The sequence below is a fragment of the Sparus aurata genome, chromosome 22 (assembly GCF_900880675.1).
Source record: "Sparus aurata chromosome 22, fSpaAur1.1, whole genome shotgun sequence".
Classification (NCBI taxonomy): domain Eukaryota; kingdom Metazoa; phylum Chordata; class Actinopteri; order Spariformes; family Sparidae; genus Sparus; species Sparus aurata.
Window position 1 is genome coordinate 18,586,576 of NC_044208.1, and position 13,707 is coordinate 18,600,282.

Below are 13,707 nucleotides of genomic sequence, written 5' to 3' on the forward strand. Positions count from 1 at the left end.
AACAATCCCAAATGCTTTTGTTCCAGGATGAATTCTCCTGTTAAAAGATCAAAATCTAAACACAGTAAGCTGGAGTAAATGTTTATTTTATAACCAACAGGTACAGTACAAAGTCTGGTCGACAGGAACATCATCTCCTTCCATCTCCATAATAATCATATGCAAATTGAGGCTCTATAAATGCATAAGGTGCCACTGACAGAAAATTGACATTGATAATGACTGACCGCAAATGCAGTCATGTGTGCAGCTTTTTCTGTTCACAAAACAGAAACGATGCTTTATGTAATGTGTGTTAAAGAACTCTGAGGTACTTCGGCAACACCCCAAACCTTGTTAAGCATCTGAGATTTAATCACAGCACAGAATATGATGAGGTTAGCCAACGGCGGTCTAAAGAAGCGAAGAAGAAAGGTGCTGCTAGGGCGAGACGGGCCTCGGTGACTGAGGCCTCTGTCACTGGCAGTCATTATCCATGTACAGAGAGCTTCTAATGGCGACAGTGTTTTTGCTTGTGTGGTAGGAGCTCCCGGCATGCAAATTGTTTTGCTTCTGTACAAAGTGGAAGAAACCAGCCTGGGTTTTACTTGGTACCGTATCGTTAGGCTTGGCTCATAGCTACACCTGACATCCCTGGTCTGCCGACAGGTGCCACAATTAGTTTTTTTTTTTTTTATTCCGTTTGAATAATCTGGTCTATTTAGATGAGCAGAAGACCTTTGCATATAATTCGGTGCCAGCTAGACATTATACACTCGTGGCAAACATTGCTGAATATGTGGTGATGCTTTTGGTTTTTAGAAATGTCACAGCTGTGTTGTTCTGTCACAGCGTAGTTGTCTGTGTTCGGAAACTCCAGGGTCTTATCTTTCCCTTGAACCACTGCGCTGTCCCACCCAGTGGTTCATCCCCGTGGGGCTGGACAGGAACTCTGTTTACAGCGTAAAGGCAGTCGCACACACCCCTGCGCTGTGTGATTTCGGTCTATGGAAATATGCGCTTATCGTCAGATCAGTGCTGCTTGCTCTGTATGTGCTGTTAAAGTGGTTGATTACAGTGACGTTGTATGTTTCATTAAACTGAGACTGACACAGCCGAGTGGATCGCGGGTTGTGGACATCGATCCAAACAGAGTTCAATCAGCGGGAACAGTGTTATATATAGATTTTTAACTGTGATGAAGCTCTAATTCTCATCCAGGCGTCATCTGAAAATCCCAGCTGAGCTGTGAGGTCGATACAGCAGTTATTTGAGGGTGCACAGAAACTGTCAGATTATTTCATCTCTGCACGCTCAAAGCTCTGAACCCCCCAACCACCAGGGCTGCTCGGGCTGTGAAACTCTTCTTCTCCATTGAACAGTGTGAACTCTCAGTAAATTGTCTCAGAGACAAAGGGAAAGTAAATGTCACACCGGGGCTGAGCAGCATGCCACAGACTTCAATAAAAGGCTATCGTAAACAATATGTGACTAGCAGGTCAGTTTTTACTAGCTCGGTGTCCGAAAACTTCATGGTCATTCTTTTGTGGCTCTGAATGGTGTTTTTTTGTTTTTCCTCAGTTTGCCGCTGGAAGGCAAGAATAATGTTTGATGTTGAGGGTGAAATGCAGGGCAGAATTAATATTTATAAGGCAAAATGTATCAGTGAGGAGTCTTTTCAAACCGTTTTGAGTTGATATAAGGATTATGTTCAAGAGGATGTGTGGGTAGGGAGGGCGTACATGAAAATGTGACTTCACTGGAAAGTATACATTTACCAGGTGGATTTTGGGGCTGTTATCAGGAACTTATGTGGAATGTTTTTTTTGGTGGAGGTGGGTTGCAGAGGAGGATTTGAAAACGCCCTTTCCCACGCTACCTATGATTCATCCGTCTGTTTTCTCTCATCCCGAAACAAACAAATCAAATGATTGAAAGATAACCCTTGGTAATCCCGTCATGCCTCTGTAACTCACTGCTTCACTTTCTGCGCATTTGTTTTTCCTGTTGCTCTCTTGAGGGTATTTCCATGATCCCATCTGTTCTTTTACTGATATTATTGCTGGCTTTCTCGCTTTTCTGCTTCATTTACTTAAGGATATACTAATTCATCATCATCTTCCTACCATCTATCATTTTCCCTCATCTTGTCTCTCGCTCCAGGCCAGCCCACACACCATTGGCATCTGCTAGCTTTGTCGTTTGATGACAATACCAGCTATTTTCTCATTTACTTCGAGGCTGTCTGTGTGTTTGGATGTGACTTGCTTAAATCTCTGTGTTGAGAGAGCGTGTTTCAAAGCATATTGTTATTAGCTTTTCTATCATCACCTGTCCTCCCTTCTCCAACTGGGAGGTCTTAGTTATGATGTGTGATGGCCCATCATTTTGACATCAGCTTCACAACTCCACAGGACCATCCTCTTGAGGTTTGTCCACACAGCGGTCCTCTACAGCGGGAAGCAACACCTTGTCAGCGCAACAATCTAATTGGCGCAGTCACCTAACCTTTGAGGCCCCATTCCTCCCCACCAAACACAGCAGGTGGCGGGCTCATGCGCTAATTGTACTCCGATCTCGGCCCGTGGTGGAGGCGACAGCAGCTTCAGAATCAATCACGTCATCACACTTCCCCCCCCGTAGTCTACCGCTGCGACGTGCTGACGGACCACCCACCGCGGTCAAGATCTTTAGTTCCCAGGAGGCAGAGCACTTCAAATAGTTGTGGGGGAGTGGAGAGAAAGTGGAAGAGATGCCCCGCTGGAGGAAAGCAGGGATAAAAGGAAGAAGGGAGTCTTTGAATATCAGGGAAGAGCAGGGTGATAAAGATTCAGGCGCCTTCACTGGATCTTTGGTTTCAATATTCAGTCGATTCAACAAACAGTTGAGTTTTCCTTAAAATTCATCGACCGGAAATCTTTTTGCTAAATAGGGTCTGTTAACCAGGAACTGATTATTTCAGGTCATATTGGTGTCTTCAGTTTCAGGAGTGACTGAGAGAGAGACAACATTCAGCCTGTTACAAGACACCGTACCATTGAAATCATTTTGAAGCTGTGTTTTTTAAGGTAAAAAGTTACATGATGTTCCTTCCAAATTATTTTCCTATTGCAAATTCCAAAATGAAAACGTTCCTTTTGCCGCTAGTTCACACTGAAACCATTCAACTGGCAGAACACAGAGTGGCTTTTATTTTTAAGCATCCAGAGAAGACCCAATGTATATGTTGCCGCTGACCCGCTCACACACAACCGCAAAGCCACTGTGTTTATCTCGAGCAAATGGATTAGTGTCTGAGAGCCTCTGCATTTTACCTCGATCTTAAGGTCATCTCCCAAGTGTTTTGTAGGCACACAAAAACGCAAAAGGCCCAGCAGAATCAATAGCTGATTATCGGACAACAGCACACAGCCCTCCTAATCAATTTCAATTTCCCTGTTTAGGGGTGTACATATGAATTTCAGGATGCCCTTTTTCATGCTTATGATGACAAGGATGTGACTGGTGGTCCATTATTGGATCCCTGGAATAGGTTTTTAGTGATTCTTGTGACCTTTTGACTCCAGTCATCTTCTGCAATGGCAGCTCTGTCACATCAGCAGAGGTCCTTAGTCAATTGAGTGACGGACAGTGGCTTTCTACCATGCACATTAGCAGTTCACAGATTTAGGCATGTGCTTTATTGCTTTCATGTAGCTCTTCACGTTCGGCTTGCTTCCATGACACTTTCCTCTGTCTTGTTTTGCTTCTTACTATCTGGAGCAGTGTGGACTTATAGAAGCTCAGATTCAGAGAGAAACGAGTTTAGGAAGGCCTCCACTGGAGTCATGTGGACAGGCTTTGTTAGTTGTAAGTACACTATCCAGGCATTGTGAGCACCGAGCTTTGAGACTGCAACGTGAAGACAATAAATTGTAATCTTTGTGCAATACTTCTGTCCTCCCAGCTGGTATATACACTGTATCTATAATGTATGTGTACATGATAATGATTGATGATTTATAAGACATGGGATGTGAAACAAGTGCAGATGACACATACATGCCATTAAGCACTTCTTTTCACTTCTTTTCATTGACCAGAATATGTCTCTCCATTCATGCTTTTACATAATCTAACCGGGAGCTACTCTAACCTTGTGTTGACAAAAGGCAAAGTGTACGCAGGACATGACGTCTTTGCTCTGTGATCGTATTCTCAATGAAAATAAACGCTCACCCTGTTGAGCATCTAAGTAAAGCTCCACTCAACGACCTTCAAACCTGAAGAGCTACTACCACAGCATGGCTGCACATTTGATTAAATGCACAATCCTATACATTTGAACACAGAGCACCAGAGCCCTGTAACATACAGGAGTCTTTATGCACACAGTTGCCAATTCCACACGCACACGCGCATGCGCACACACACACACACACACACACACACACACACACACACACACACACACACACACACACACACACACACACACACACACACACACACACACAAAAACATGGCCCTAATCTCCCCAGAAGGGTGCTGCCCTCCTAACAGGAAGAGGAGTTTCAGTGATAACCTGCGGCACAGGAAGAGGCTTCATTGGATGTCGTCTATTTGTGAGGCTGAGAATTAGAATGGAATGCAGCAGCTACATCGATTTCTGACTGACACTGTACACTGTAGAGGCAGAAAGTCTGGATTAGATGGGATTGGATGGATCTTAAATGATCCTACTGGGGAATAGCTACTGAGCTGAACCGTGGTAAACCAGTCTTCTTGTGAAATTTGGCTCTGTGTGTATTTCTGTATCTTCGTTTATGTGGCCTTGTTTGTGTTAGCTCACTCCGCTGTTCATTTGCTCTGTTTGTGATCCGACGATATGGGCGCTCAACTTTATTTAGACGGCGTGGCCTCTGCTCCCTCTTGACATATAAGAAAGCAAAACTTGTTCTGCCACTGCCTCCCCTCTTTGCGCTGTTGCTTTGGCTCTTCTCCATTCTCCTTTCTTCTCTTTTGGCTGTCTTCCCTCCATTTATTTTTCTCAAAGGTTTGTAGTGAGACAATTTTAGCTGCATTTGTTTGAGGGTGTGATCAAATGTATTTTAGAAAAAAAGCTGTCTGTCACACACAGTTAGCCTCGTACAATTTAATAGCTTTTAAAGGGTTATGAATAAATTGTGTGACTTCATTCTTTTATTCTTGGCACAGTTACCCCTGTTGACCAAGGTTGTTCAGGTGCTGGTTCGGACTGTGGAACCAGTTTGTTGGTTTTCCAAAGCCAAACAACTTGCTCTCCACCAGGGAAACTGGTTCCAAAGAGGCACAACCACTTTGCTGTTCTAGGATACAAGGCTGCTAAAAACCAGAGCAACTTTAGAGTGTTCTGACTTTTTACTATGGATGCCAAATCAGGCCAACAGTGGCCCGAGGATCTGTCATGTTCCGATGCTAATGTGGCATGCAAGGCCAGGAGCAGAAAGAGTCAATGTAGTCCGCTTTAGTTGCTCCTAGCAGTGATGGGAAATTGGAGATGTATACAGTGACTGTCTTCATGGTGACTGTGTTGCCTGTGGAAAGGCAAACCAATTCTTAAAAGATTTGTTGGTTGAACCAACCCCGAACGAACACTAGCACCAGGCCAGAACCAGCACATGGCTTGCTTTGATTAAAAGGGGATAGGCGTGTGGAAGGATTTGGTGGGATCAAGGGGTGTGGGTGCAGATTGCAATCAACTGCATCACCCTCACCTACCTTTTCTGTTCCGGGAACCTGAGGAGACATGGTGGACTCTATGGAAGAGGACCAGCTCCCTCTGTAGATATAAAAGACCCATTTTGAGATAACAAAAACAAAAAATCAGTTCTTATTTTCAAGTGATTATACAATAAAGAAAACATAATTATGATGTTAAATTCCGTCCTGCCAGTGTATCTCCCTAAATTCCACACACTTCATGTTTTAAAACAGCATAAAATCATTTCCAGCCACACAACATTAACATCATCTTAAAAGGTTTTTGTGCCAACTGTCAAAGCAAACAATTGCCTGTTTACACAGCCAGCGAACACAGACCAACATTATCATTCATTTGTAGTCACAATTCTTGTCAATCTCTCTCCTTTTAGCTCTGTTTTTGTTTCCACCAGCTCCTGATGGAATTGTCTGGCTCTTTAGCTCTCAAACGCTCCACCTGTTCGGTGCCAGGCAGATAGCGTACATTGTGTTTATCAAGAGCGGCTGTCTGCTTTGACTAGAAAAGAAGGTTGATATGAACAGAGAGAGTGAAAACAGGAAAGTAGCCAATAAAACCAAAACAGTGAGCTAAAAGACGCTAAAGTTTTCTGTGGCTTTGTCACCACGAGGCCCCTTTCACATCACACATCATCATTGGACCTTTTGTTTATGCAAGAATATTGTGCAGCTGTAAAAGATTTAGGTAAAATAAAAAACTCTTAGTCCAATTTGAAGGCCAGGAAGGCTGAGTCAGTCCCAACAATACTGACGCAAACAATTTGCCTCTGCAGTCAGGAAAGTCAACCAAGGCCGTGATGGAGAGGACAGAGAGGGAAGGTTTCTGACTCCGCTGACCTGTACATAATGTTACGCCCTGATGTTTCCCTTCACTCCATGTTATCCTTGATTTGACACTGTTTATATAATTTGGTGTCAAATTAGATCCCTCAACCTTTTTCTTATCTCTCCTTCATTTTCTCAGCTTTGATCCTCACTGGACATTAATGGTTGCTGTCTCTCTTCATTTCCTCTTCCTTCCCTCATGTTTTCTTCTCTGCTCTGATGACTTTTGTGTCTGTGTCCTCTTAGTAAAAGTGTTAGCATCTTCACTGCCGCTCTTTCCTAAATAAGTGAACTTTACTCCTCTCTCCTCCTCTTTTTGCCTGGGGGATTGGAAACGTTACATTCTTACCCCTGTAATGGTCCTAATCCTCTTATCTTAGTAACGTAGCCCGACGTTAACCCCCACATGTCCTGCCTAAAGCTCCATACATGTGTTAATAAGTGTCTGTTTTTGTCAATCACGGTCTCGTAGTTGCTTACACAAAGTCAAAATGTCAAAACCCTCGGTGATCCAAACTTGTCGAACACGTTTCATCTTTTTTTTTTCCTCTTCTAATCTCAGCTTCCACTCATTGTTGAATTAGTTCGGCTTGTCAAATGTGGCAAGTTAATTTCACATCCCTCACTGCAGAGCCCTCAACTAGTATATATCTGTCGGCATACATCAAAAATGCTGTTTAAGGCCCTCGAGTATGCAAATATTTTTAATTACCTAAGCACACTTCAAAGTCTTCCTCTTATGAATATGCAACATTGAATTGTATTTTTTCTTTTTTTCCCCCCCCCACCTGACAGCCATCTGTCTGCGTCTCTTTGATGCACGCCACATGTCTGCCCTGCTGTTCAAAATGCCAACGCACCCTCGCAATTGCACAAACACTTCCACATATAGGTTTAATATATGGAATGCATTTTAATTTCATACCTGCACCTGTTTAACACGAGCCCCTATGGAACGCAGCCTCTCGAAACATATTATAACCCCTGTTTATAAACCCCATTCAAAGGATTTCACCTTTGTTCTATAGAAGGGAAAGCATAATTTATTCCTCTAAACGCTGATTGTTTTCAAATGAACTGTTACGGGCTTCAGTAGTTTAAATAAGAGCTATCAGGGGAAGGTGTTGTTCATTGATTAAAAAGAATGAATAATGTGCGCAGATGATTATATCTGCCCTGTCTTTACACGCAGCCACCTCACCACCCCAAACTTCTCTTCACTTCCTTTTTCCTTTCTTTTTTTTTATCATAACAGCCATGTATTCAATGCTCCTGACCTGGATGGGTAAAAAGTTCCACAAGTAAAGCTCTGTTCACTTGGCCCCCTGCCCTCACTTTCTTTCTATTAACTCTCGCAGACATCTTTTTTTATTCCTCTGATTCTGTCATCTTGCCCTTGCACTGGGCCAATTTTCTTACCGCCATCAATTCAGCCTTTTTCTTACTTTTGAATACTTTTACTACAGAAGTTCTGAACCACTCCTCTCTCTACCATACTCTCTGCCCATACAGGCCTCAGGAAGTGGGTGTGTAGTGTGTCAAGTTAGTTTAAGGGGGAGAGGGAGGGAGAGAGAGAGGTAGAGAGAGGAGGGGAAAGGGAGGATACTGATCAAAATAATAAACAGCTGTGTGAAAGAGTGGGGCTAGTGGCCAGAGAGGAAGAGAGCAACGGAGGAAGAAGAGAGAGAGGGATGTGGAGACCAGCCTGGGAGTTTGTGCAACACCCGGGGGAAAGAAAAGCCAAAGAAGGAACTTTTTAAGAAGTTGCCTCTCCCCAAGGGGCGATGGGATAAAGAAGAGCATGGCAAACAGATCGACCTCTCCGTCTTCTCAAGAGGCGAAAAGATAATCGGCAAAGCTTGGACCCAAGGAGACTGGCGAGTCAGTCTCCCTACCCAGGACCGAGAGTCTTGAGGCAGCTCCCTGCGAACACGTGGCTCCAGAAAAAGAAGAAGGCATTCTTTGACTAAGTGGCCCGGCCATGGCAGTGATTAGCAGGGTGTGATAGAGCGAGACCAGAGCGGGGCTAGAGACCTGAGGGGCGGTTTGTAAGGCAGACACTGAGGTGACTCTGTCTCTTCGAGCCTGCTACCTTCACTCAGGGGAGCGAGAGGGCAAACCATGTGCCTCTTTGTGCCGCCGTCTGTCCTCATGACTTGTGTGGGGTAGTGTGACTGGCCGGGATACAGCGCTTTTTATCAGAGTAATTGAGAACAAATGCCCCAGCCCTGCCCTGGGTCGGACCGCCGGACGTCATGTAAACGGCTCCCTTCATGCCTGGAGGGGAAGTGGAGGAAGGGAAGCATAGCAAAGTTGAGGGAGACAGCCACACCTGTCCTCGTCCACTCTGATGTTTACATCAGCCTGCCCGTCCCTAAAAGACACAAACCGTTATCTCCACTTTGCAGACCTCCACCCGGTATTTGTTGGATTTCCCTCCCAGTTTCAGTGCCCAACTTGTGGCTGGAGGAACTCCGCTGTCAGCCTCCAGCCTCTACTTTGTCAAACCTCCAGTGGCACCAATCGTTCTCTTAATCCCGGTCCCAGCTCTGAAGCATGACTGCAGGGTAGCTGTCATCCCCCCGTTTGGCTCGGCTGCCTTTCCCAAGAGGATGCTACAAACATGTGGTGGGATTGGGCGAATACACACACCGGCATGCATGCATAAGTGCTGCCACGGGGTGTGTGGAGTGTGTAAATTGCCTGTTTTGGGACGGCGACCTGGATTTGACCCTCTTGTGTTTGAATTTTATACAAAAGCCGGGCTTCTTTGGGGTAGGATTCAAGATTGTTCCTACTTTGGATTTACTATTGATCAGAGCCCTGACCTTGACCATGGGAGGACTTACCTACCTGTCCTGAGACCTTGCTGATCATCCACCTGTTTAAACAGAAGATGTAGGCACTGCAGGGAGTGGGAGGAGTCCATTTCGCACACTCCAGTATGATTGGCTTTAATTTCAGCTTGCAGGAGCTGCTCAGAAAGCTTGAACAGGTACTTTATCATAGGATACATTTTTGTTTGCGGCTTGGTCTTGTTCTCGTGGTGGCTTTTTAATGCAGTCTTAAAACGGCATGAATCCAACTACAGTCGCCATTCATTCCCCATCTTCCCCTGTGTTTGTAGTTGTGGACCTAATTTGGGCCGCTTTATGAGGTCTGAGTACTCATTATTGGACTCATTAAAATGGACTAATCGGTTCTGGCCTGCTTTGCTAGTTATTAGAGAGCCCTACCAAGCAGAGAGAAAATTAGTATAGAATGAGACTGAGAGCCTTGAATTAGGCTTAATTTGTCAAAGCAAACCTTTACAGTAATTGTGTCAAGGGCTAAAGACAAACATGGCTAAGCCCAGTAAGGGTCAATGTTGTTTGAAATACTTATTCTAAGAAAAATTATCATCAAAAGGGACAGCATGTTTGTGGGTATTTTGCTCTAGCTGCAGCTTAACTGTGTGTATAATGCTTTTATCCTCCATAAAGCATTTAGTAGCAGTTGTAACGTCAGTTTCCATGGGATACTCTGTCACATCCTATCTATGCTCCAACCAGACAACCACCAAGAAATCTGTATCACTCATTAGAGTGTGCATGAAACCCAGAGCCCATTAACCTTTCTGCTGCGTTTCCACCCACATAAAGTGTGTTTGTGTGTGTGTGTGTGTGTGTGGTAGTGGGTCAGAGAAGCAGTGGTTCAGTTGAGTCATTAGCTCTCCGTTTGTGTTATGTATGAATGTATGTATGCATGTTTATGCTTATATATATCTGTTGTGCTCACCAATGTCTGTCACTTGCCTTCCATAAATGCATTGTCACTGTCTTCCGTGTCTTCACAGTTAGCCTGGAGCTAATGGTAACTTGGTTTTGTGTGTGTGAATGTGTGCATATAGGTGCATGGAAACGAAAGAGCTGAGTTTGAGATTGTTTGCAAGACGAGAAAACCTATATTGACTTAATTTTTTCAGTAAACGATGAATAAAACATAAATTAGTGGCAAACAGAGGCAATCTGTCGCTGACATGATGACCTGTGGGAGTGAATGACCGAGAGAAAGAAAGTGATCCGTCACCCCAATAAAGCACCTCAGGATAAACATTGACACGAATAAACCACTGGCTCAGAGTAGTATTTCAGTGGGTGAAATGAATTTAAAAAGGCAGCTTTGTAAATGAATACATGTGCCTCTGTATGCCCACACAGTTGGTGCCTTCTGTGCTGCGTATGTGTGCAGTCAGTGTTACCTTCAGTGGAAGTGGAAGTGATAAAGAAAAGGAAAAGGGAAGCACTTGGGTAATGACTTGAAACACGGCCAGCTGGCTAAGTTACAGATTGACTGGCTGTCTTTCACTCTTTGTCCGTCGTTCTGTCTTTATTTTTCTGTCTCACTCTCTCTCTCTCTGTTTCTGTCTCACTGTCTCACTCACTTTCCCTCTCCTGTGACCTTTAAGAGGCATTTGATTCGTGTCAAAAAGCCAGCGGGTGATTATCCTTTCAGATCACAGTGAAGGGATTTGCTTCAGCCTTTGTGAAATGTCTATTGGCATTCAGTAAATTACAGCACTGTGCCACGGACGCCTGTAGTAATTGATAGTTGTTTTGTGTGTAGTGTGGTTCTACTGTAGTTGCACTGTATCCAGAGTGGCAGAGCTGTTGTCACAGGTTCCACTTATTGTACTATATAGGAACTTTGTATTGTAGTAGTATATTGAGTGCGGCTAGTCTGTCACTGGTTCTCTATATGCTTCTCCCATGTGTTGTCTCACGTCCCTCTCCTGCTGTCTGTGTTGGTGTGTGTTTGTGTGTGATAGCGATAATATTACACGAGTTGTCTACTTAAGGATGTAGCTATTTGCGACGTGTGTGATTCGGCTGCCGACTTTTTCCAGGCGCATTCATCTGGTGCACTGTATCTAATATGTGAACATTTTTTAATTTCGAATTCTGCCGCTTAATATACAGATTTGTGAAAGCTGACAAAAGTCTTTTGCTAACCGTTATGATTGAATAATGCAGAGACTATAATGAAACCATCCGGCAACAATTATTGCATTTTCCTAGATAAGGCAGTTTTACAGTAATTGTAAAATGCAACTTGGCAGATTGCATAATATCCAATCTGTTATGCCACAATGAGAAAGATACACAACAACTTCAGGCTTCTGACGATGGGTCATTTCACACACAGTGGATGAATTAAGTTTTTTATTGCTATACTGTTGCAGGCTATAGGTCTCATTACGCTGCTCTTATCGACACTCATTGTGTCCCATTTGCAAATCTGTCTCGTCGCTCCAGGCGGTGTTACCCTCATCCATATGGTATTGGAGTCTTTGCCTTATCTGCAGTTCAAACGGGATGAACTGAGGGGAGTCCCAGTTGAGACAGAGAGAGAAGAAAATAGAGCAGTTTTACACATCTAAAAATAAAACATTTGACAGGATCCTCTGCTTGCATCAGCCCCCCTTGTGGTTCCACCCGCACACATAAACACTCACACACATACCCTTTTGAGATGTGGTTGTGTAATAGTGCTGCCTTGTTAAGGACACTCATGCATGCACACATACGCATGGGAAAACCGTGCTTCGTCACTCTATTGAATGTAGTGGCCCCTTGCAGCCTCACACGCACATATACACACAGCATTTTTGGAATAGGATTGCAGTTCATTTGTATATTAAGCTGTAACCCAGCGAAAAATTAACAAAGCCTGCTTTCGCGTAGCCCTGCTCCAACTTAATGCAGCATTAGTAAGGATGCAGACATTGCTTAGGGGCTTGCTCCTGGGTGAGGTGAACCTTCGAAGTCAGAGAAAGGATAGACGTTAAATTTTTTTTAGTGAAACAGTCAAAAAGTACCTTTAGGACATTGCATGAAAATATAACTTTTCTGCCCTCTAGAAATGTAGAGTGCAGTATGCCGTGAACTCCCTCAAGATTACTCCTTGTGACAAAATCCATCGTTATTTCGCTTCATGAATAATCAGCTCTGACAGCCTAGAAGACTGTGACGTCCAATTTCGGGTGATTTTGATATGACCTCGCCTCGGTGCCGTGCTTGACTGTGCATTTGCTGAAGAACTTTAGTTTTCCAGGAGAAATGGTCTTTCATGACAGTTTTTCTTCACCTTCTTTGTATTTCTAGGACATCCAGGCTGAGATCGACGCACACAATGACATCTATAAGAGTGTGGACGGGAACAAGTCGAAGATGGTCAAGGCTCTGGGCAGCTCAGAGGAAGCCGTGTTCCTCCAACACAGACTGGATGACATGAACCAACGCTGGAGCGACCTGAAGGCCAAATCAGCCAACATCCGGTTAGTTAATCTTTTTCCAATACCTACAAACAGAAATATGTGTCCTTCCACCACTGTTTATAGTCATAGAGCTCAAATTGCAGTTTTCTGCTCTTCTGCTGCTGCATCTTGGCAGAGGGTTTCCATCGTGGCAGAGGTTCAAGTAGGTCTCTGCCTTACTATTAAAAAAAAAACCAGTAGCTCACACATTGCAGAAGACAATTATCACACATCAGATCAGCACTACTTAGCCACTGAGTGACATTATGGGAGGTAGTTTATCAGATTACATGCAGATTCCGCTGGAGCCACAAAGCGCTTTATATTAATTTTTTTCATATGCAGAAGTGCTCCCCTAGACCTGTAAACACACTTCAATGTCTGTAATTTGTGGAGTTACCCTTTAACCCTTACCCTTTAACAGTAAACTTCCCTGGTAATTTAATAATTATAGGTTACACCTAGCATCTTTTTTCTGCCTTATGTTCTTTAAAATGATAAATATTTTCATAGCGGTGCAAAGAGGACAGAGAGAACAGATACGTTGTATAAGGCGGATATTGGCTGAGCAAAACATCAGTTAGGCTCTTCAAATATGAAAACAATACCACACAAAGAAAACTCAAGCACCCAAGGTTGCAAATCATTACTATTTCTGAAGAGGACATGTTTTCTCTCCGCTCTGCAAAAGCGCATTAAGAACAGATCAAGAGTTAGGCTGAGCTCAAGGCTACAGGCTGTTAACTGAATCAATATGCTGAACTCTGCCCTGACTCAATGTCTTTCTCCTTTACTAGTGACTGGAGCAAACATAGTCCTATTCACGATGGAACATCACTCACATGTCTTAGATTTATGAAAAGCCACAC

General features: G+C 43.8%; 1 protein-coding gene across 10 annotated transcripts in view; it reads left to right on the plus strand.

The window, feature by feature from the left end:
- utrn (utrophin) overlaps positions 1–13,707 on the plus strand; it is a 193,325-nt gene that overhangs the window by 101,144 nt on the left and 78,474 nt on the right. For all 10 annotated transcript variants that reach the window (XR_003982296.1, XM_030404293.1, XM_030404286.1 and 7 more), the window contains one exon: positions 12,687–12,859. Coding sequence is in view for 9 of the 10 variants with exons in the window: in XM_030404293.1 (XP_030260153.1) it covers positions 12,687–12,859 (173 nt within the window). In the remaining variant the exon portion in view is untranslated. The remainder of the gene's footprint in view (positions 1–12,686; positions 12,860–13,707) is intronic.